Source organism: Balaenoptera ricei, chromosome X, assembly GCF_028023285.1.
Source record: "Balaenoptera ricei isolate mBalRic1 chromosome X, mBalRic1.hap2, whole genome shotgun sequence".
Lineage (NCBI taxonomy): Eukaryota > Metazoa > Chordata > Mammalia > Artiodactyla > Balaenopteridae > Balaenoptera > Balaenoptera ricei.
This window is the reverse complement of record NC_082660.1, coordinates 13,846,668-13,871,985: the sequence shown is the minus strand read 5'-3', so window position 1 is coordinate 13,871,985 and position 25,318 is coordinate 13,846,668. Positions and strand designations below refer to the sequence as shown.

Here is a 25,318-nt window from a genome sequence, read left to right as displayed (position 1 = left end):
CAAGAACGTGAAGACACAGAGCGCACGCCTGCCTGGCCTCAGACACCAGGCGCTTCCCGCTCTCAGCATGGCCACGACCAGCCTTATTTGGTTTTGAAAATATGAACCTCTTTTGTAAACGTTTCCAGTATTTTGAGGGGCTTTTACATTTCCAAATACAAATTTTACAAACAAACCTACCCATAAAACTTACATTTTCATATGCTTTTTTATTTGTTATTTTTTAAAATAGGTGGTTGGGGTTGGTAGGTTCGTGGGCTTTTTAAATTAGAAAAGTGGCAGAAGATCTAAACAGACATTTCTCCAAAGACCCAAAAGGCACATGAAAAGATACTCAACATCGCTAATTATTAGAGAAACGCAAATCAAAACTACAATGAGGTATTACCTCACACCAGTCAGAATGGCCATCATCAAAAAGTCTACAAACAATAAATGCTGGAGAGGGTGTGGAGAAAAGGGAACCCTCTTGCACCCTTGGTGGGAATGTAAGTTGGTACAGCCACTGTGGAGAACAGTATGGAGGTTGCTTAAAAAACTAAAAATAGAACTATCGTATGACCCAGCAATCCCACTACTGGGCATATACCCTGAGAAAACCATAATTTGAAAAGATACATGCACCCCAATGTTCATTGCAGCACTATTTACAATAGCCAAGACACAGAAGCAACCTAAATGTCCATCGACAGATGAATGGATAAAGATGTGATACACACACACACACACACACACACACACACACACAATGATATACTACTCAGCCATAAAAAAAGAATGAAATAATGCCATTGGCAGCAACACAGATGGACCTAGAGATTATCACATTAAGTGAAGTCAGAGAAAGACAAATATCATATGATATCACTTATATGTGGAATCTAAAAAGATGATACAAATGAACCTATCTACAACACAGAAACAGACTCACTGACATAGAAAACAAACTTATAGTTACCAAAGGGGAAAGAGGGGGGAGAGGGATAAATTAGGAACTTGGGAGTAACATATACACCCCACTATATATAAAATAGAAAAAAGGACCTACCCTATATAGCACAGGGACCTACACTCAGTATTTTGTAATAACCTACACGGGAAAAGAATCTGAAGAAGAATATATATTTGTATAACAATCACTTTTTTTTTTGGCTGCGTTGGGTCTTTGTTGCTGCGTGCGGGCTTTCTCTAGTTGCGGCAAGTGGGGGCTACTCTTCGTTGCAGTGCGCGGGCTTCTCATTGCAGTGGCTTCTCTTTTGTTGCGGAGCACGGGCTCTAGATACACGGGCTTCAGTAGTTGTGGCGCCTGGGCTCAGTAGTTGCGGCGCGCAGGCTCTAGAGCGCAGGCTCAGTAGTTGTGGCGCACGGGATTAGTTGCACCGCGGCATGTGGGATCTTCCCGGACCAGGGATCGAACCCGTGTCCCCTGCACTGGCAGGTGGATTCTCAACCACTGCGCCACCAGGGAAGTCCCTAAAAATTTTTAAAATGGTGTCATTTCAAACTGGTAAAGGAAATAAACGATTTGAGATATCTCCCAAGTCATATGGGGGGAAAAAGTGATAACCCATCTCACCCCTCCAGATATATCAAGATTGAAACGTGAAAAATGAAAACCACAAAGAACTAGAAGTTCTAAGTGAAACTTTGGCCTTTCTAAGGAAATCAAAGAACTCAGAAGCTATTCTATTTTTTTAAAAAAAGGAAAATCAATTTACTAAATATTAATTGAAAACTTCAGACTAGCCAAAAGACCACGTTCATAAGGGCTTCAAATGGGTCAGAGACCCAACTTTCAAGGATTTCTGAACAAGGAGATCACAGTTAAAGAACTAAAAATGCCCAACATACAAAAACATGTTCAAACTGGACTTCCCTGATGGTCCAGTGGCTAAGACTCCACGCTCCCAATGCAGGGGGCACAGGTTCCATCCCTGGTTGGGGAACTAAGATCCCGCATGCTGCACAATGCAGCCAAAAAAAAAAAAAAGTTCGACCTCATTCATAATTAAAGAAGTACAAATAAAAATGCAAATCAAAGCAATACTGACCAAATTTTTAAAAACAATTTTTTAAAAAAACAAAACAAACCTTCATGTGGGCAAACAGGTCCCCCAGTACAGTCCGGAGAAGCCTACATTGGTAGCATATTGGTTTTGCAGAGGTATTTAGCAGTATCTCTCAACATCTGAATGCACATTCACTTTCACCAGTGAGTCCACCATAGTTTATTCCACAGATATTCTCACTCAAGGGCAAAGGCTATTCAGCACACCACCGCTTGTTACTACACACAGAACCAGAACAACTACTGATAGTGAACTGATTAAAGGGACTTCCCTGGTGGTTCAGTGGTTAAGACTCTGCGCTTCCTCTGCAGGGGGTGCGGGTTCAATCCCTGGTCAGAGAACTAAGATCCCACATGCCGCGCAGTGTGGCCAAAAAATTAAAATAAAAAAAAATTTTAAATAAAATTTAAAAAAGAACTGGTTAAATAAAGAATGGTCATCCACACAAGTTAAAGGAGGCAGCTATTCAAAAGAGTAAGGTAGAGCCATGTCAATGTGAACAGATCTCCAAGGTATAATTAAGTAAGGAAAAAGAAACATTTGACCCTGGATGAACATGTTAGTATAAACAAAAATGTATTCATACAGAAGCCAGTAAATAGAGAAAACTTTTCTATAAAGATATCCCCCAAACTGTTCACCATGACCAGTATTATAAGAAGCAGTATTATATTTTTTCACTATTCCACCACACCCCAGCCTCAGAGTCTGAAGAGATGCAGGAGTTTCTTTTGAGTCATTTCATGTCATCTTCTCCCTTCACCCTGCTCAACAGACCTCTGGGTCTGTCCCCCCAAATCTTTACACTACACCTTCTACTAGATTACAGTAGTAACACGACCTACTAAGCATGAATTTTTGTAGCCGTTCTGATATATCTCCTTCTTAAAACAATTCTGAAAATTGAAATATCTCATTTAAACTTGGCCTCAATCTATAACTACGGCTAGGACATCTACCAAATCATTTTACCAGTTTAAAAGAAAAAATAGGTTCAATCATGGATAGTTAACTCTTCCCAAGTAGAATCAGACAGTCAACAGCTAAGCCTATGTATGGAATACACAAAAGAGGGTTAACATACTGTATATAAGGCTAAGTTCTGACTGAAGGGAGAAAGGAAAAAGACCTAACATTTACTAATTGCTATGTGGTAGACATTTAAAATACTTTATTTAGTTTAGCCTTACAATTCTAAGACAGTGAGAATATTCCTTCATTATACAGATAAACTAGGGAACAAAGTAGGAAATGAGTGAGGGAAAAAAAGCCATGATTTGAGATCTACATGTACTGAGCCTGGTATGAAGGTAGTGTTTCTATGAGGAATGTCCTAAAGAATCACATCTAAAGTTAAGAAACGTGAAGACTACCCAAATGCCCACTGATGGATGAATTGATAAATAAAATATGGTAAAGGCACACCTGGTTTTATTGTGCTTCACAGATATTGCGTTTTTTACAAACTGAAGGTTTGTGGCAACTCTGCATGGTCAGATGATGATTAGCACTTTTTAGCAATAACGTATTACTTAATTAAGGTATGTACATTGTTTTTTTAGACATAACACTACTGCACACTTAATAGACTACACTATAGTGTAAACAACTTTATATGCACTAAAAAACCAAAAAATTTGTCTGACTCACTTTATTATGTTATTTGCTTTGCTGTGGTGGTCTGGAACTGAACCTGCAATATCTCCAAGGTGCACCTGTATATACGTACATTAGGATATTATTCAACCTTAAAAAGGAAGAAAATTCTGACACATGCTACAACATGGATGAACCTTGAAGAAGACATTATGTTAAATGAAAAAAGTCAGACACAAAAGAATACAGTATGATTCCACTTATATGAAATACCTGGAGTAGCCAAATTCATAGAGAAAGAAAACAGAATGGTGGTTGCTTGCCACGGGCAGGGCAGGGGGAATGGAGTACAGAGGTTCAGTTTGGGAAGATGAAAAGGTTCTGGAGATGCATGGTGGTGTAGCTTGCACAACACTGTTAATCTCTTAATGCCAATGAACTGTACGCCTAAAAATGGTTAAAATGGTAAATTGTATGTTATGTATATTTTACCCCCGCCCCCCCCCCACACAAAATCATGATGAATCACGATTTCAAATATTCAACTCTTGGGCTTCCCTGGTGGCGCAGTGGTTGAGAATCTGCCTGCCAATGCAGGGGACACGGGTTCGAGCCCTGGTTTGGGAAGATCCCACATGCGGTGGAGCAACTGGGCCCATGAGCGACAACTACTGAGCCCGCGCATCTGGAGTCTGTGCTCCGCAACAAGAGAGGCCGCGACAGTGAGAGGCCCGCGCACCACGATGAAGAGTGGCCCCCACTCGCCGAAACTAGAGAAAGCCCTCGCACAGAAACAAAGACCGAACACAGCACCCCCCAAAAATAATAATAATAAATAAATTAAAAAAAAATATTCAAGACTTTAGCAAATAAAATCTAACTTTATACTGGTCATCAGGAATTAATGCAAAAATATTCCAGCTGCTAGGATTACTGAATTGCTCCATTAGCAAGATAAAGCAGTTGAGTCAGTAATAATTGGGATGCCACGTTCCTCAGAACAAGTCTTAAGAAAAGGCCTATGAAAAATAAGCCTATTCTCTTCTGACAGAATACAGAATAATCTTGGGAAAGATGAAACAAGAAAGAGCAGTCCCGGGGCTTCCCTGGTGGCGCAGTGGTTGAGAGTCTGCCTGCCAAAGCGGGGGACATGGGTTCGAGCCCTGGTCTGGGAGGATCCCACATGCCGCGGAGCAACTAGGCCCGTGAGCCACAACTACTGAGCCTGCACGTCTGGAGCCTGTGCTCCGCAACAAGAGAGGCCGCGACAGTGAGAGGCCCATGCACCGCGATGAGGAGTGGCTCCCACTTCCCGCAACTAGAGAAAGCCCTCGCACAGAAACAAAGACCCAACACAGCCATAAATAAATAAATAAACCGAAAAGTTAAAAAAAGAAAAAAAGAAAAGTGTGTGTTTGGAAGGGACAAAAGCCTTTAAAATTATTAAAAAAAAAAAAAAGAAAGAGCAGTCCCCACTTCTGATAAAACCAGAGTGCAGGGCTTCCCTGGTGGCACAGTGGTTAAGAATCCACCTGCCAATGCAGGGGACACGGGTTCGAGCCCTGGTCCGGGAAGATCCCACATGCCACAGAGCAACTAAGCCCGTGCGCCACAACTACTGAGCCTGCACTCCAGAGTCCGCAAGCCACAACTACAGAGTCTGCAAGCTACAACTCCTGAGCCCGTGTGCCACAACTACTGAAGCCCACACGCCTAGAGCCTGTGCTCTGCATGCAACAAGAGAAGCCACTGCAATGAGAAGCCCGTGGGCTGCAACCAAGAGTAGCCCCCGCTCACCGCAACGAAGAAGCCCGCGCACAGCAACGAAGACCCAATGCAGCCAAAAATAAATAAATAAATAGATAGATAAACAAAACTTATTACAAAAAAAAAAAAATCAAAAACAGGAGAGCAGCTAACAGCAGCCAGGTGGTGACCAGGACATTTTAATGCTTCAGAACCCTGGAAAGGCTCAGGAATTCTGAGCTACCTCTGAAGACTGAGGAAAAAACTGGTATCAAGTGGGCAACTAGCAGGGTCTGCCACAGTTTAAAACAAAATGAAGAAAGAGCAGTATAAGCGTATTCTGAGATACAGAAGCAAACAGACGAAACTGCTCAGGATATAAAAGGGTGGTTTCTGGGAAGTGGGAATTGGGATGGGGAAAAGCAGTTCAGGGTTTTGCTCTTCTGAACGCCTTGTGTCATTTGACCTTTAAAATTAGGTAAATACATCACTTAGATTTTTTTTTTTTAAAGCTGCTTTTGAAATGGGTGTGGGAGAAAAGGCATGCAAGCACTGTAGTTGGGAATATAAAGTTGTACAAGCTTTCCGAATGGCAGCTGGGTAATATGGATCAAAAATTTTAATGTGTGGAACATTCAGTCCAGCATTTCCACTCCTGGAATTTATTCTAAGGAAGTAATTGGACAATCACTGCTTTGATTATAAAATAGAAAAATTGGAGACTATCTACATGCCCTGCACCAGAATCTTGATTTGAACAAGTGATGGCTCATCCACACAGTGCAATTCAATGCCAACGCTTTAAACGATGGATTTCATACCTACCAGCTGGTCAAAAATTGTAAGAGCCTGACGGACTTCCCTGGGGGCGCAGTGCTTCAGAATGCACCTGCCAGCGCAAGGGACACAGGTCTGTGCCCTGCTATGGGAAGATGCCACATGCCCTGGAGCAACTAAGCCTGTGCGCCACAACTACTGAGCCTGCGCTCTAGAGCCTGCGAGCCACAACTACTGAAGCCCGTGCGCCTAGAGCCCGAGCTCCACAACAAGAGAAGCCACCGCAATGAGAAGCCCGCGCACTACAACGAAGAGTAGCCCCTGCTCCCCACAACTAGAGAAAGCCTGCGCAAAGCAATGAAGGCCCAACACAGCCAAAAATAAATAAATTAATTAATTAATTAAAAAAAATAAAAACACTGAGATGGCATTCGTCTTTTTTGGTGTTGACATCTGCACTGATGGTACAAAAGCAATAATGAGTAACACTGCTGGTTCCTTAGAATAAATCAAGGCAGCGGCACCAAACTATACTAGGAGTCATGGATTCTGTCACTACATCACGTACTCGAGGCAGTAGGGGGGCTCTTTTACTTAACAATGCCCCTGAGAAAGCAATTAAAAATTATTAATTTTTATTAAATCTCAGCCCTTGAATACATTATCCTTTTTTATTCTGTGTGAAGATACAGAAACTACACAGAAAGCACTTCGGCTACACAACAAAGTGTGGTAGAGATTCTGACGAAAAGCACTAACGCAGCTGCTGGAATCATAAGCCCAACCATCAACTTTTTCATGGATCACCTTGTTCTTGTTCTTGTTTCTTTTCTCTTAAAGACAATCCATGGCTGTTTACTCAGATTTGGGTATTTGGCAGACATTTTCTCCAATATATATGAAGTGAGCCTGTCACTTCAAGGCAAACAACTGACAGTATTTGTTGCCAAAGATAAAATGTGAGTTTTCAAGCAAAATTTAGAATTTTTGAAAACTATCTGCCACTATGAGCTTCCCAATACATAAAGACTTTTCTGATGAGATCAGTGGTGATATTAACTAATGTGGTTTTGATACTGTAAAAAAAACACGGTAACATTTGGAATATTAACACAATTCAGTAAACCAATATTTTCCAAATGACTAATTGATGATGTTACAAAATGATGCATGAGCAAAAACATCCATTCAAAGTGAAAAACAGACCCACAGTTTTAAAACAATACGAAAAGTTACAAAGAGTTTCAGATCCCACACTGGCAACTAACCTTCAAGAACTACTACTTGCTGAGTTTTGGTGTAGTATCAAAGAATTTCCACAATTATCTAAAAAGGCTATTAAAATACTCCTCCCTGTTCCAATTACGTATGTGTGTGCGGCTAGATTGTCTTCACATACTTCAACTAAAATGGCATATTACCACAGATAGAATGCAGAAGCAGTTAGAAGAATTCAGCTATCTTCTACTAAGCCAATCATTAAAGAAATCTGTAAAAACGTAAAACAATGCCACTCTTTTCAACTTTTATTCTGGAAAATCAGCTATTTTTAATTTTAAAAACAACATTATTTACATTAATGTGTAGTATGCAGCTTCTGACACGGCCCCCAATGATCCTCCTAGTATTCACGACCTTGTATAATCTTCTCCCCTTGAGTGTGAGCTGGACCTAGAACCTGGCTTCTAATGAAACGAGAATTTGGCAAAAGTGAGAGGACGTCACTTCTTTACGTGACAAAGACTGCAGCCTCCTTCTCTCTTGTGCTGGCACTCTCTCTTGCTCATTCTGATGAAGCCAGCAGCCATGTTGTGAGATGCCTATGGAAAGGCCCCAGTGGCAAGGAACCAAGGAAGACCTCCAGCCAACAGCTCATGAGGAACTGAGGCCCCAGTTCAACAACCTGCAAGGCACTGGATCCTGCCAACAACCACATGAGCGTGAGCTTGGAAGTGCATCCTTCCCAGTCAAGCCTTCGGATGACTGCAGCCCATGAGACCCTGAAGCAGAGGACCAGCTAAGCCACTCCCAGACACCTGAGATCGTAAATGCTGTTTCAAGTGCTAAGTTTTGAAACAATATGTTATACAGCAATAAGTAACTACACAACGTCAGTTGATTTTTAAAATGAATAATACTTTTAAATTGTTTTAATTTCTAAAATTTGGGAAACATTATTAGATATAACCCACATTAACAAAAGCTCCTTGGGGTAATCAATAATTTTTAGGTATGCAAAAAGACCCTGAAACCAAAAAGTTTGAGAACTGCTGCCTGGCTGCGGTAGAGGAGGAACAGAGGAAGACGAGAGGCCAGCTCAGTGAAAGCATGGTCTGAGAGGGCTCCCGAATCAAGCAGATCCATCTCTAGGGAACACACCCTGGGATGGGGTGGGAGGACAGAGAGAAGAGTGTCCTTTCCTTCCTGTTCAACCACACCTAACAAATCAGCCTCTTTCCCTTTTGGTTAAGTCACTACAGTACCAATCACTATAATCCACATGGGTGGTGAGGGAGAATTGGTATAAGCCATTTTCCCTTGGCCTTTCTTTGTTGCTCTGGTTCATTCAAAAGCCTCTCCAACAGTACTTGATATACTTCCTCACTGAATCCTCAGAATTGTCTTAAAGGCAGGAATGATGAACAACAGCCTCAGTGATCAGGTAATCTTAAGTAATTTGTCCAGTCATGGACCTAGGACTTGGAAAGCAGAGACTGAATTCTCTTCTTTCTCTATAATATTCCAAAGAGTATGTTCTTCCAAAGAATGTTAAAAATAAACAAGTGTGGTGATGGCCACAAAACTCTGAATATACTAAACACCATCAAATTGTACACTTTAAGTGGATGAATTGTATGGCATATGAATTATACCTCAATAAAACCGTTAAACAAAAAATGAATGAACACGAGCAATGACGGAGTTCTGAGGAGGGACACAAATTGGAGGCAAGGTAAGTTTAGGAGTCGTCCCAACTTTTTGTTTTGTTTTTCACTGTGCAGTTTGTGGGATATTAGTTCCCCAACCAGGGATTGAACACAGGGCCCTGGCAGCGAGAGTGCCGAGTCCTAACCACTGGACCACCAGGGAAGTCCCAAGGAGTGTCCCAGCTTCTAACTTTAGGCAGCAAAAGGCTCCAGAGTGATGTGTCACAGCATGTAGAGGACAAGGGAGCACACAGAGACATTAATTAGTTAAATGAGAAGAAAAGAGGGGCAAACCAGTGCTGAAGTTAGGGCAAAGGCAACTGATTTCTCCCACTGGTGAAGAAGACAAGAAGGAGCCAAGAGAAGCAAGAAGAACTACAATCCTGCAGGCTGTGGAACAAAAACCATTCACAGAAAGATAGACAAGATGAAAAGGCAGAGGGCTCTGTACCAGATGAAGGAACAACATAAAACCCCAGAAAAACAACTAAATGAAGCGGAGATAGACAACCTTCCAAAAAAGAATTCAGAATAATGATAGTGAAGATGATCCAGGACCTCAGAAAAAAAATGGAGGCAAATATCGAGAAGATGCAAGAAATGTTTAACAAAGACCTAAAAAATTAAAGAACAAACAGACATGAACAATACAATAACTGAAAAGAAAACTACACTAGAAGGAATCAATAGCAGAATAACTGAGGCAGAAGAACGGATAAGTGACCTGGAAGACAGAACGGTGAAATTCACTGCAGCAGAAAAGAATAAAGAAAAAAGAATGAAAAGAAATTAAGACAGCCTAAGAGACCTCTGGGACAACATTAAACGCAACAACATTCGCATTACAGGGGTCCCAGAAGGACAAGAGAGAGTGAAAGGACCAGAAAAAATATTTGAACAGATTATAGTCGAAAACCTCCCTAACATGGTAAAGGAAATAGCCACCCAAGTCAAGGAAGTGCAGAGAGTCCCATACAGGATAAACCCAAGGAGAAACAGGCCAAGACACATACTAATCAAATTGGCAAAAATTAAAGACACAGAAAAATTATGGAAAGCAGCAAGGGAAAAACGACAAATAACATACAAAGAACTCTCATAAGGTTAACAGCTGATTTCTCAGCAGAAACTCTACAAGCCAGAAGGGACTGGAATGATTTACTTAAAGTGATGAAAGGAAAGAACCTACAACCAAGATTACTCTACCCGGCAAGGATTTCATTCAGATTCGATGGAGAAATCAAAAGCTTTAAAGACAAGAAAAAGCTAAGAGAATTCAGCACCACCAAACCAGCCCTACAACAAATGCTAAAGGAACTTCTCTAAGTGGGAAACACAAGATACGAAAAGGACCTACAAAAACAAACCCAAAACAAATAAGAAAATGGTCACAGGAACATACATATCAATAATACCTTAAACGTGAATGGATTAAATGCTCCAACCAAAAGACACAGGCTTGCTGAATGGATACAAAAACAAGACCCATATATATGCTGTCTACAAGAGACACACTTCAGACCTAGGGACACATACAGACTAAAAGTGAGGGGATGGAAAAAGATATTCCATGCAAATGGAAATCAAAAAAAAGCTGGAGTAACAATACTCAAATCAAATAAAATAGACTTTAAAATAAAGAATCTTACAAGAGACAAGGAAGGACACTACATAATGATCAAGGGATCAATCCAAGAAAAAGATACAACAATTATAAATATATATGCACCAAACATAGGAGCACCTCAATACAGAAAGCAACTGCTAACAGCTCTAAAGGAGAAAATCGACAGTAACACAATAATAGTGGGGGACTTTAACACCTCACTTACACCAATGGACAGATCATCCGGACAGAAAATTAATAAGGAAACAGAAACTTTAAATGACACAAGAGGCCAGATAGATTTAATTGATATTTATAGGACATTCCATCCAAAAACAGCAGATTACACTTTCTTCTCAAGTGCACACGGAACATTCTCCAGGACAGATCACACCTTGGGTCACAAATCAAGCCTCAGTAAATCTAAGAAAATTGAAATCATATCAAGCATCTTTTCTGACCACAATGCTATGAGATTAGAAATGAATTACAGGGAAAAAAACGTAAAAACCACAAACACATGGAGACTAAACAATACATTGCTAAATAACCGAGATCACTGAAGAAATCAAACAGGAAATCAAAAAATACCTAGAGACAAATGACAATGAAAACACGATGATCCAAAACCTATGGGATGCAGCAAAAGCAGTTCTAAGAGGGAAGTTTATAGCTATACAAGCCTACCTCAAGAAACAAGAAAAATCTCAAATAAACAATCAAACCTTACACCTAAAGGAGCTAGAGAAAGAAGAAAAAACAAAACCCAAAGTTAGCAGAAGGAAAGAAATCATAGAAATCACAGCAGAAATAAATGAAATAGAAACAAAGAAAATAGCAAAGATCAATAAAACTAAAAGCTGGTTCTTTGACAAGATAAACAAAATTGATAAACCATTAGCCAGACTCATCAAGAAAAAGAGGGAGAGGACTCAAATCAATAAAACTAGAAATGAAAACCGAGAAGTTACAACAGACACCACAGAAATACAAAGCATCCTAAGAAACTACTACAAACAACTCTATGCCAATAAAATGGACAACCTGGAAGAAATGGACAAATTCTTAGAAAGGTATAACCTCCCAAGACTGAACAAGAAAGAAATAGAAAATATGAACAAACCAATCACAAGTAATGAAATTGAAACTGTGATTAAAAATCTTCCAACAAACAAAAGTCCAGGACCAGATGGCTTCACAGGTGAATTCTAGCAAACATTTAGAGAAGAGCTAACACCCATCCTTTTCAAACTCTTCCAAAAAACTGCAGAGGAAGGAACACTCCCCAACTCATTCTATAAGGCCACCATCACCCTGATACCAAAACCAGACATACTACAAAAAAAGAAAATTACAGACCAATATCACTGATGAATACAGATGCAAAAATCCTCAACAAAATACTAGCAAACAGAATCCAACAACTAATTAAAAGGATCATACACCATGATCAAGTGGGATTTATCCCAGGGATGCAAGGATTCTTCAGTATACGTAAACCAATCAATGTGATACACCATATTAACAAGTTGAAGAATAAAAACCATATGATCATCTCAATAAACGCAGAAAAAGCTTTTGACAAAATTCAACACCCATTTATGATAAAAACTCTCCAGAAAGTGGGCAGAGAGGGAACCTACCTCAACATAATAAAGGCCATATATGACAAACCCACAGCAAACATCATTCTCAATGGTGAAAAACTGAAAGCATTTCCTCTAAGACCAGGAACAAGACAAGGATGTCTACTCTCACCACTATTATTCAACAAAGTTTTGGAAGTGTTAGCCACAGCAATCAGAGAAGAAAAAGAAATAAAAGGGATCCAAATCGGAAAAGAAGAAGTAAAGCTGTCACTGTTTGAAGAGGACATGATATTATACATAGAGAATCCTAAAGATGCTACCAGAAAACTACTAGCGCTAATCAATGAATTTGGTAAAGTAGCAGGATACAAAATTAATGTACAGAAATCTCTTGCATTCCAATGTACTAATGATGAAAAATCTGAAAGTGAAATTAAGAAAACACTCCCGTTTACCATTGCAACAAAAAGAATAAAATATCTAGGAATAAACCTACCTAAGGAGACAAAAGACCTGTATGCAGAAAATTATAGGACATTATCAAACTACCACTGGCATTTTTCACAGAACTAGAACAAAAAATTTCACAATTTGTATGGAGACACAAAAGACCCCGAATAGCCAAAGCAATCTTGAGAACGAAAAATGGAGCTGGAGGAATCAGGCTCCCTGACTTCAGACTATATTACAAAGCTACAGTAATCAAGACAGTTTGGTACTGGCACAAAAACAGAAATATAGATCAATGGAACAGGATAGAAAGCCCAGAGATAAACCCACGCACATATGGTCACCTTATCTTCGATAAAGGAGGCAAGCATATACAGTGGAGAAAAGACAGCCTCTTCAATAAGTGGTGCTGGGAAAATTGGACAGGTACATGTAAAAGTATGAAATTAGAACACTCCCTGACACCATACACAAAAATAAACTCAAAACGGATTAAAGACCTAAGTGTAAGGCCAGACACTATCAAACTCTTAGAGGAAAACATAGGCAGAACACTCTATGACATAAATCACAGCAAGATCCTTTTTGACCCAGCCCCTAGAGAAATGGAAATAAACACACAAATGGGACCTAATGAAACTTAAAAGCTTTTTCACAGCAAAGGAAACCATAAACAAGACCAAAAGACAACCATCAGAATGGGAGAAAATATTTGCAAATGAAGCAACTGACAAAGGATTAATCTCCAAGATCTACAAGCAGCTCATGCAGCTCAATAACAAAAAAACAAACAACCCAATCCAAAAATGGGCAGAAGACCTAAATAGACATTTCTCCAAAGAAGATATACAGATGGCCAACAGACACATGAAAGAATGCTCAACATCATTAATCATTAGAGAAATGCAAATCAAAACTACAATATCATCTCACACCGGTCAGAATGGCCATCGTCAAAAAATCTAGAAACAATAAATGCTGGAGAGGGTGTGGAGAAAAGGGAACCCTCTTGCACTGTTGGTGGGAATGTAAATTGATACAGCCACTATGGAGAACAGTATGGAGGTTCCTTAAGAAAATAAAAATAGAACTACCATATGACCCAGCAATCCCAATACTGGGCATATACCCTGAGAAAACCATAATTCAAAAAGAGTCATGTACCAAAATGTTCACTGCAGCTCTATTTACAACAGCCAGGACATGGAAGCAACCTAAGTGTCCATCATCGGATGAATGGATAAAGAAGATGTGGCACATATATACAATGGAATATTACTCAGCCATAAAAAGAAATGAAATGGAGGTATTTGTAATGAGGTGGATGGAGTTAGAGTCTGTCATACAGAGTGAAGTAAGTCAGAAAGAGAAAAACAAATACAGTATGCTAACACATATATATGGAATCTAAGGGGAAAAAAAAAAAAGGTCATGAAGAACCTACTGGCAAGACAGGAATAAAGACACAGACCTACTAGAGAATGGACTTGAGGATATGGGGAGGGGGAGGGGTGAGATGTGACAGGGTGAGAGAGTGTCATGGACATATATACACTACCAAATGTAAAATAGATAGCTAGTGGGAAGCAGCCACATAGCACAGGGAGATCAGCTCGGTGCTTTGTGACCACATAGAGGGGTGGGATAGGGAGGGTGGGAGGGAGGGAGATGCAAGAGGGAAGAGATATGGGAACATATATATATGTATAACTGATTCACTTTGTTATAAAGCAGAAACTAACACACCATTATAAAGCAATTATACTCCAATAAAGATGTTTAAAAATAAATAAATAAAATAAAAAGCAATGAAGATGATAAAGAGATTGGAATTAAAAGGATGTAAAAAGATAAATCAGGCAAATTCTCACCCAAGAAACAGCTGTATTAATTTATTAAAAAATAGACTTTTAAGGCAAAAGAGCATCACTAGAGATAAAGATAACATGCTCAGTGCCTTTGAATGATGTAGCAGTATTAAAGTTGTATGCTTCAAATAATACAGTTTCAAATGTATAAAGCAAAATCAACAGAATTGTGAAGAGAAATAACTTTATAGTCATAGTGGGAGATGTAACAGAAGTAGTTAACAACAGAACTAGGTAACTAACAGGACTAGTTAACAACAGAATCAATAAGGAGAGAGAAAATTGTGAGCAACATATTAACAAATTTGATCTAATGGTCACATATATTACATCCAAGAAGTGAAGAATACATTTCTTTTTAAGAACAGATGGATCATTTATAAAAATTGATGTATCCTGTGCCATAATGGAAGTCTAAACAAATTTGAAATAGTAAAATCATACACAACATGTTTTCTGACCACAAATGCAATTAGGTTAAAAATCACTAAAGAAAAGATAAGTAGAAAAAAATAAATATATATTAAAATTAAGAAACAAGGTTCTAAATAACCCATGGGTCAAAGAATAAATCATAATAGAAATTAGAAAATATTTAGAATCACACCTAAGAAAAGATACTATGTATAAAAACTGATGGGGTGCAACCAAAACTGTACACAGAGGAGAATTTTTGGCCCTAAATTTATATTTCAGAAAACTTTAAGCTAATGCATTTAAAAATATAAATGAATTTCTAGAAAAATATAACTTCCAAAAACTGACTCAAGAAGAAATAAAAAGCCATCCTACAAAGAGCATTTAAGGTCCAGATAACTTTACCAGAAATTTTACAAAATCTTCAAGAAACAACTCTACAATACTATACAAACTTAGAGAATAGAAAAAGAGGAGTAATATTTAGAATAAAAACTGCTTAGAATCAATATAAAAAAGACAGTCCCATAGAAAAAGAGGCAAAAGACTTGAACATCTTTACAAAAAGAACATTTTTTTTGTATTTTTAAAATTTTTTAAACAGCTTTATTGGGATATAATTGATACACAAAAAAAACTGGACATATTTAATGTATACAATTTGCTGATTTTGGAGATATGCATACACCTGTGAAACCATCACCACAATTAAGGCAGTAAAATATCCATTACCTCTTAAAAAAAAAAAAAATCATTCTCAATGGTGAAAAACTGAAAGCATTTCCTCTAAGACCAGGAACAAGACAAGGATGTCCACTCTCACCACTATTATTCAACAGAGTTTAGGAAGTCCTAGCCACAGCAATCAGAGAAGAAAAAGAAATAAAAGGAATCCAAATTGGAAAAGAAGAAGTAAAACTGTCACTGTTTGCAGATGACATGATACTATACATAGAGAACCCTAAAGATGCCACCAGAAAACTACTAGAGCTAATCAATGAATTTGGTAAAGTTGCAGGATACAAAATTAATGCACAGAAATCTCTTGCATTCCTATACACTAATGATGAAAAATCTGAAAGAGAAATTAAGGAAACACTCCCATTTACCACTGCAACAAAAAGAATAAAATACCTAGGAATAAACTTACCTAGGGAGACAAAAGACCTGTACGCAGAAAACTATAACACACTGATGAAAGAAATTAATGATGATACCAACAGATGGAGAGATATACCATGTTCTTGGATTGGAAGAATCAATATTGTGAAAATGACTATACTACCCAAAGCAATCTACAGATTCAATGCAATCCCTATCAAATTACTAATGGCATTTTTTACGGAACTAGAACAAAAAATCTTAAAATTTGTATGGAGACCCAAAAGACCCCGAACAGCCAAAGCAGTCTTGAGGGAAAAAAACGGAGCTGGAGGATTCAGACTCCCTGACTTCAGACTATACTACAAAGCTACAGTAATCAAGACAGTATGGTACTGGCACAAAAAGAGAAACATAGATCAATGGAACAAGACAGAAAGCCCAGAGGTAAACCCATGCACCTATGGTCAACTAATCTATGACAAAGGAGGCAAGGATATACAATGGAGAAAAGACAGTCTCTTCAATAAGTGGTGCTGGGAAAACTGGACAGCTACATGTAAAAGAATGATATTAGAACACTCCCTAACACTGTACAGAAAAATAAACTCAAAATGGATTAAAGACCTAAATGTAAGGCCAGGCACTATAAAACTCTTAGAGGAAAATATAGGCAGAACACTCTATGACATAAATCACAGCAAGATCCTTTTTGACCCACCCCCTAGAGAAATGGAAATAAAAACAAAAAAAACAAGTGGGACCTAATGAAACTTAAAAGCTTTTGCACAGCAAAGGAAACCATAAACAAGATGAAAAGACAACCCTCAAAATGGGAGAAAATATTTGCAAACGATTCAACGGACAAAGGATTAATCTCCAAAATATATAAACAGCTCATGCAGCTCAATATTAAAAAAACAAACAACCCAATCCAAAAATGGGCAGAAGACCTAAAGAGACATTTCTCCAAAGAAGACATACAGATGGCCAAGAAGCATATGAAAAGCTACTCAACATCACTAATTATTAGAGAAATGCAAATCAAAACTACAATGAGGTATCACCTCACACCAGTTAGAATGGGCAGCATCAGAAAATCTACAAACAACAAATGCTGGAGAGGGTGTGGAGAAAAGGGAACCCTCTTGCACTGTTGGTGCGAATGTAAATTGATACAGCCACTATGGAGAACAGTATGGAGGTTCCTTAAAAAACTAAAAACAGAATTACCATATGATCCAGCAATCCCACTACTGGGCATATACCCAGAGAAACCCATAATTCAAAAAGACACATGCACCCCAATGTTCACTGCAGCACTATTTACGATAGTCAGGTCATGGAAGCAACCCAAATGCTCATCGACAGATGAATGGATAAAGAAGATGTGGTACATATATACAATGGAATATTAACCATAAAAAGGAACGAAATTGGGTCATTTGTTGAGACGTGGATGGATCTAGAGACTGTCATACAGAGTGAAGTCAGAAAAAGAAAACAAATATCGTATATTAACGCATATATGTGGAACCTAGAAAAATGGTATAGATGAACCGGTTTGCAGGGCAGAAATTGAGACACAGATGTAGAGAACAAACGTATGGACACCAAGGGGGGAAAGCGGCGGGGTGGTGGGCATGGTGGTGTGATGAACTGGGCAATTGGGATTGACATGGATACACCGATGTGTATAAAACTGATGACTGATAAGAACCTGCTATATAAAAAAATAAATTAAATTAAATTAAATTTAAAAATTAAAAAAAAAAAAGAAGGACCCCACAGGTCTGGAAAAGGCCCTGTCAGAATGCAGCTTCTCTGCCTGCACGCTCTCTTCAGCAGGAGTTTGTGCTACTATCTCTAGCGGTCGGTGCTAACATCTATCTTAGACTGTGCACATCGTTTGCCTTTTAATCCAAGGATGATGGCACTCGCTTTCACATTTAACTTCTATGGCCATTTCTTTTATTAAAAGGAAGGGTGCTGGACTCCATAATTTGCAAAATCACTTCTAGCTCTAAAACTGTAATTCAGTGATGAGCAGCAATCTGAGAGATACCTGTATTAGCCTAAACACCTATCTAGGTGGCAAAAGGATCAGAAAATAAGATGTTAATTCCCAAAGCTACTGAAATGTGCTTGGGCCTGATCTATTTTGCAGAAGGGCAGGGGCCGGGCCACACATTTAGCATCTTCAAGCCACAGACTCCTGAGATGTAAAATGGTCCTCTACTTTTACAGGTTACGTAAATGCAACACCCCTGTTCCAGTTTTATGAAGTCATCCTTCACCAGCTCCACATGGACCAATCATGATGCACCTTTGAAACATCAAATCTTCTCTTTTTCTTGTCCTACCTAACCCAACCACTTCAGCTCTTTGTTAACACTGTTGTGTAGACTTTGAGAGGTTAAAAAAAGGGTCTCTCTCTAAACTCTCTACCTTTTAATTCATCCAAACTACACTTGGAGGTGCCTTTGCAGGGAGTCAAAAGCACACCCCCTAAATCAAATATCTTAAGGTCAACCTGGGGCCTAAGGCAATGAAACAAAAGCTATAAGGCTCAAAACTCCCTGGGTTCCTGGATTACAACAGCTTTCCTATACCCCCAATGACCTAACCCCACCCTTCGTAATTTGTTTTCATTTAGCAAAAACTATTACTCATTTTACCTATCACCAAGTTTTACTCATATTCAACGAAGAGCACATTTTTATTTACCATCCTCAAGAAATGTGTTTAGAGAGCACAAGACACATGGAATATGGCTAATGGCTTTGGAGCCCAGAGACCCCGGCCTTTGAATATACCACTTACTACCTCCTGTGTTGCCATAGGGAGGTCAACCTCTCAGTTTCCTGATCTGTAAACTAGAGATGCACAGTACCTTCCTTCTAGAGTAGTAAGATTAGCTATAATGAATATATATTGCTACCATGCAGCAGAACTGTTTATAATAACATCTGAATAAGGATGCATTTGCAAATTATGCAAAATGCCTCCATTCTCACTTTTAAATATGACCCACATGTCAATCTAAAACATCCTTGGGACTTCCCTGGTGGTCCAGTGGGTAAGACTCCGCACTCCCAATGCTGGGGGCCCGGGTCCGATCCCTGGTTGGGGAACTAGATCCCGCATGCATGCCGCAATTTATTTTATTTATTTATTTATTTATTTTTAATGCATGCCGCAATTTAGAGTCCACATGCCACAACTAAGACCCAGCGCAGCATAAATAAATAAATAAGTTTAAAAAAATGAAACATCCTTAACGAAACGTGCTTCTAAGCTACTGGCACATCTTCCTCAACAAACCATTCTACTTTGACCTCAGTAGGGAAAGAAGAAAAATGAACAAGTGGTAGTTTAGCAATATTACTCGTGGCAGACTACAGAGTAGGAAGTGGGGGTAATGGGGGTCGTCCTGGGGACATTTTGGAAATGTAACACAGAATGCAAATCAGCACCCTGAGCAATAAATGTTAATAAAATTATGTTGCCAGCACAACAGGACAACAATGGCCATTTTATATATCTTTTCCTTCAAGTAATAAAATTTAAGTAGTTATAAGTACCAAGAGAATTTCAACTAGGAAATAAATTGAATCATAAAAACATACTCAAGGTTCAAACCCTTAAAGGGTCACCTAACCTATTTTATCCTCTTCTAGAAATGCCCCACTTGGGAAAATTTTAAACATAGCTAATTCTCAATGTTGATGAATACTATATTAAACTTTTATACCACTTTACACACTTTAAATACTGTCACATCCATTACATTAACTAAAAGTTACTGATAATCGTGTTAGAACCAAACAAAAAGTAATTGGGAAGAAAGGGGGTGGGGGCGGGAAGAGGCAAAGGGATTTCTTTGGGATATCAGGTTAAAAAAGCAGAAACTGTCCGTGCAGTAGGGTACATCAGTTGTGTTATCAATTACACAATTATATACCAGCTCTCGGCCAAGTTCACCAACTCTGAGCTGTGTTATTTAATTTGAGCAAGGTGTGCTGTTGCTGTTTTGACTGAGCTTCAGATGCCTTATCTACATGCCTAGGGATACCACCTATCCTGCAGAGGTAAGGAAGATATCAGAATGCAAGCACATTTTAAGTGCCTAGCACAATGAAGGAAACAGTGAGAACTCAAATTCCTTTCCTTTGAAACACAACTCTCTGCAAAGTGTAAAAGCTGAACAGCATATCTATTGAAAGGAAAACTATTATAGTGACTCCTTCTGTGAAGAATCCCACACAAAGGCAAATCACACGTGCCCTGTTTTATGGAATCTGGATTTGGCATATACACTCCTAAATAAAACTTCTCTAGTCAAGACCAATATAAATGACACAAAATAACATATACAACACCTTCCAGTAATGTAGTAAATAACTGTGGCATATTATGATCTATGAACGTGGTATTGCTAAAGGGATGTGCTGTATCTGGTCTGCTCTCATTACTGCTTTGCCCGTTTGGTTCTCCATGAAAATAAAATTTACCAAAGTTTGCTGATAGAATTAGATGACGATGTCGTAAAGAGAAGATCACTTCGATTCTTATTACCTAATCTCTGTGCTAGAAGAGTGGAAATTCATCATCAAGTCCGCAAGTGGGGAGAAAAACAAGATAACGAAATGGTTTCTTCCTACCCCATACTCTCGCCCCACCATGACGTGATTTCTCCTCATTAAGTCTATCACAGAGACATTCTGGGAAGAGTGACGAACACAAAGGCTGGAAGATAGATTTACAGAATAACACCCTAAAAGCAAGAGAAACGGATCTTTCATATATGCTCCCCTCCCCAGCAAGTAAAATTCTACATGCCCAGCACTGTGCTGAACGTGTCACATCAACTTCTTTTTTTTTTTTTTAATTTTTACTTATGTATCTTCGGCTGTGTTGGGTCTTCGTTGAGGTGCGCAGGCTTCTCATTGCAGTGGCTTCTCTTGTTGCGGAGCACAGGCTCTAGGCACGTGGGCTCAGTAGTTGTGGCTCACGGGCCTAGTTGCTCTGGGGCATGTGGGATCTTCCCAGACCAGGGCTCGAACCCGTGTCCCCTGCATTGGCAGGCAGATTCTCAACCACTGCGCCACCAGGGAAGCCCTCAACTCTCATACTTCACAAGAGTCCTATGCGGTAGGGATTAGCATCATCGCCACTTTACAGATGATGCAATTGAGGCTTAGAAAGATTGCGAAACCTGCCCAAGGCTGCACAGCTAATAAGTGGCAAGAGCCATGAGTCTTGACTCCAAATCCATACTATTTGCCCACTACCACCCTACTTATTACTGTAGTGTAGATGAAAGGGTACTTTCCACACTCGGCTTCTCCCCTTGGGCAAATCACTTGACCTTGCTGAGCAATTTGCCATCTATAAATGAGGACAATGACAGTTGCCCAGCCTTCTCCACAGCACCTGAGTGATGCTGAAAGACTTAATATATGTGCAAAAATATGCTATAAAAACTATAGGGCAACATGTAAATGTAACATTTCATTAATTTGAGCATAGATTCCATATATCTTTATCCTTCCTATTTGACCTAAAAGTAAGTTTTTAAGAGTAGTTAAATAATTTTTAACACTCCCAAGCAAAAATCTAGGGGGAAAAAAATCAACCTTAGACATTCTGGAAAAGGCAAAAACTATAGAGACAGTAAAAAGATCAGTGGTGGCCAGTGGTTTGGGGGAAGAGAGGAAGGGATGGAGGTTTTTAGGGCAGTGAAACTGTTCTGTATGATATCGTAATGGTGGACACATGTCACTATACATTTGTTAAAACTCTTAGAATATACAGCACCAAGAATGAACCCTAATGTAAACTATGGACTTTAGTTAATAAGAATGTACCAATATTGGCTCACCAATTGTAACAAATGTACCACAATACTGCAAGATATAAATAATAGGGGAAAGGGGTGTGGTGTGAGGGGATAAATGGGAACTCTGCAATTTATGTTCAGTTTTTTGGTAAACCTAAAACTGCTCAAAAAATAGTCTATTAATTTTTTGAAAACTCAACCTTATAAAACAAATTCTAGTAAAAATACAAACAAACAAACAAAAAAACCCCACAAATTCTACACAAGGATTTAGGAAGTACTATGAATGAGCTTGGTGTTCTAAAAAATGCCTGGAATACTTGACAAAGTAATATCCCATCTTTTTGGACCAGTGTTGTCCAATAGAACTTTATGCAATGTGCAATGATGGAAATATTCTAGATCTGCTCTAACACAGTAGCCACTAGTCACGTTGGCTATTGAACACTTGCAATGTGGCTAGTATACTGAGGAAGGGAATTTTTAATTTTACTTAATTTTAATTAACACTTAAATAGCCACAGGCGCCTAGTGGCTATCACATCAGACAGCAGTTTTAGACAATTCAAGAGACTCTTAGAAATGTACTGTAATATTAAAAGAAAAGTCACCTTAAGAGACCATCCAAATGGTAGTAGTTATGAAACAATGCCACAATTACCTGAGGTCAAGAGTGACTAGATGGCTAAGACAAACAGGAAGCAACAAAGCCCATCTCCAATTTTTTCTCACTTTTAAGTCTCATAATGTAACCCAAAAGTGACAAAACGGTCACTGTTCCTTGAATTCCTTCAATATTTTCAAAACAACCCAATTAGTTAAACACCATTTTTGCTTCCTGAAAAATAGGGCAGAGGTCAAGTTAGAATTACGAATATGTTTTCAAGCTAGTGGCCCAGAGGAAATAAAAAACAAGGGGTCCGAAGGAAATAACTTAAAAAGTGACTTCTGCAAACACAAGATATTCACCCAATTTTTTAAAACGAAAATTCAGAAACTAATATTTAACCATGTATTTCAATTCCATGTCATAGTCAATTGTAAATCAAAAGGAAAAAAGATGCCCAGAAAAGCCTGAGCAAAGAAGAAAGGTGCCTGAGTAAGTAAACAAAACTGAGACAGTACAGACACACCTGACTATTCTTATCCAGCTGTTAACCAGAGAACTGCGTCAAAGGGTCATTACCTCTTCGTCGTTTAAAATGCTAGTTGATTAAACCTCAGTTCCTAGTTCAGACCTTTTATCCTTATGCTAGGGGCATAAAAAGGAACTCATATCCTCAACTGCAGTGGTTTTTTATCGGAGTCCTCCCCTGGGGGACCTATGAAACCAAACCCTGAGATTGGCTCCCCACCCTCAGGGAATAAGTGAGGTGTCCAAAGCGACAGTGTTGAATCCCTAGAGTTCCGTTCGGTCCACAGCTTCTTTTTCAGTCCTTCAAGTACTGGATCTTTCTTTTAGAGTACAAAGAGAGGGAGAGAAAGACAGGTAATTGAGAAGCAGTAACACCCTCATGAAGACAGACGTGAAAACACCTGACCTTAGAAACAGGCCCCCAGAAGCTAATTCTTGACACTCTGTGCAGAGGTAAAGCGAACCTTTGTTCTTTTTTTCAAGTTCACGAGTCGCATTAGAAAAATATTATTTCGTAATTTCCAACAGGAGTGATCTTTAAGAGTATTCAAATGCATAATTAAGTGACATTAAACTGCCCCGAGTGATCAAGCACGACGTCCAACAACTTGAACGTTTCAATCTGTTCAACCGCAAGGAACGAGACAGGTTTCCACCTTTCCAGTCCTTTTCCCCGCACTTCTCTCTTCCTGGGCCCTGAAAGTCCTGTATCCCGTTTGTTGTGCAATCTTTTTCGAACTCCACCCACTGACTCCAGAACAAGTGGAATTCTCTCATTCTGAAGGTCGGGATTTCCCTCCAGAAAGGAAGGGAGACACTGAAAACTCCTTGACGTGAGTCAAATAAGGCAAGGGGAACAGTCCAGCCCGACTCCCAGATTAAGAGAGACCAAAGGCCAAGCTAGGGGAGGCGCTCAAGTTTCCGCTCACCAAGGGGCGGGGGGGAAGAAAGAAAGAAAAGGGGCAGAAATAAAGAGCGAGAAGGGGAAGAAGGGAGGGCTGGATTGGGAAGACCGGTTATCCGCGATGCTGCTCCCAACTCTGAGGGACCCAGGTCCTCCAGCATTTTCCCCCCACGTGCAGCCAAGCCCGTGGCGCCCACAGAGCAGCCCCAGGGCCTGGGTCCCGGGGGCCGAGAGGCCCGGCTCGCCAGCCCGCGCAGTGGCGGGGAGCGCAGGGGGGCGGGGGAAAGGGGGCGCAGCGCAGCCCCGGCTCCCGCGCGGTTATCTTACTGCGCAACAGCCTCGCCCGCGCCGCCGGGGCGCACCCAGCAGCGCGCCCCGCACACCTGCCCGGCGCAAGGAGGGCGAGCCCGTGACCCCTGGCAGCCCCCAGACGGCGCGCCCAGCGCTAGCAGCACGGGAAGCACGCGGAGGGCGGGGGCTGAGAGAGGGAACACCTGGCGCCCGGGGCCCCGCGGCGCCGGCCGCACGTGGCTGTGACACCTGGCGCGCCCCCGCCAAGCACCCCTTCCCCCTCCCACCAGGCTGTGCCCCCTGCCCTCCCTCCCGCCCCCGCCTCAATCCCCAACCATCACCCCCTCCCACCCCATCCACCCCGGTTCCACTCCCCTCACCTGCTCCCACTGTCGTCACCCTGGGAGCGAAGAGGGCCGGATGGTCGTCCCGTGACTATAGGTAACCCGGGAGAGTGAAGAGGTGCACCCCGAAACAGCTAGCCCCAGCATTCCTCAGGCCCAGCAACAACGCAGGTACCCCCCAGACTGACCTTCTGCCGCGGGCTGCGTCGCCGTCCACCCCGTCCGGCCTCAACTGCCTCCTCGGCGCCTCCGCCTCTTCCCCGCGAAGCCTCCTCTACCCGCGTCGCCATGAGGTGACGGCAGCAGCCAAACAAGCAGCCCGACAAGGGGCACGGAACCTCGCAGGGCCTCGCGCCCCGCCCCTGAATCCCCCAGCCAATTGCCGCATGCAAGGCTCCCCACGTGACCGGAGGAGGTTGGCCACCGAGGGGACGGAGCGGAATGGGGGTGGGGAGCATTGAAGCCGGGGCTGGGCTACTGCAGGGCCGAAGGGCGAACAGAGGCCGCGCGAGCCTGCGCGAACGAGGAAAGGTACTCTGGAGTGGACTACAAGTCCCAGCAGGCCGCGCGGCCTCGGCTCGCAGACCCGGATCAGGGTTGGAGCGTAATGCGGCGTTCTGAAATGGGGGAAGAGTATCCACTGTGCTGCGCGTGCA

At 40.6% G+C, this 25,318-nt stretch overlaps 1 protein-coding gene across 3 annotated transcripts in view; it reads right to left on the bottom strand.

Moving 5' to 3' along the window:
* The window catches only part of TXLNG (taxilin gamma), a 59,798-nt gene extending 34,801 nt beyond the window's left edge, over positions 1-24,997 (bottom strand). For all 3 annotated transcript variants that reach the window (XM_059910573.1, XM_059910574.1, XM_059910575.1), the window contains exon 1: positions 24,851-24,997. In XM_059910573.1, coding sequence (XP_059766556.1) covers positions 24,851-24,952 — 102 coding nt within the window. In that variant the 5' untranslated portion in view covers positions 24,953-24,997. The remainder of the gene's footprint in view (positions 1-24,850) is intronic.
* Between the last annotated feature and the right edge of the window lie 321 nt (positions 24,998-25,318).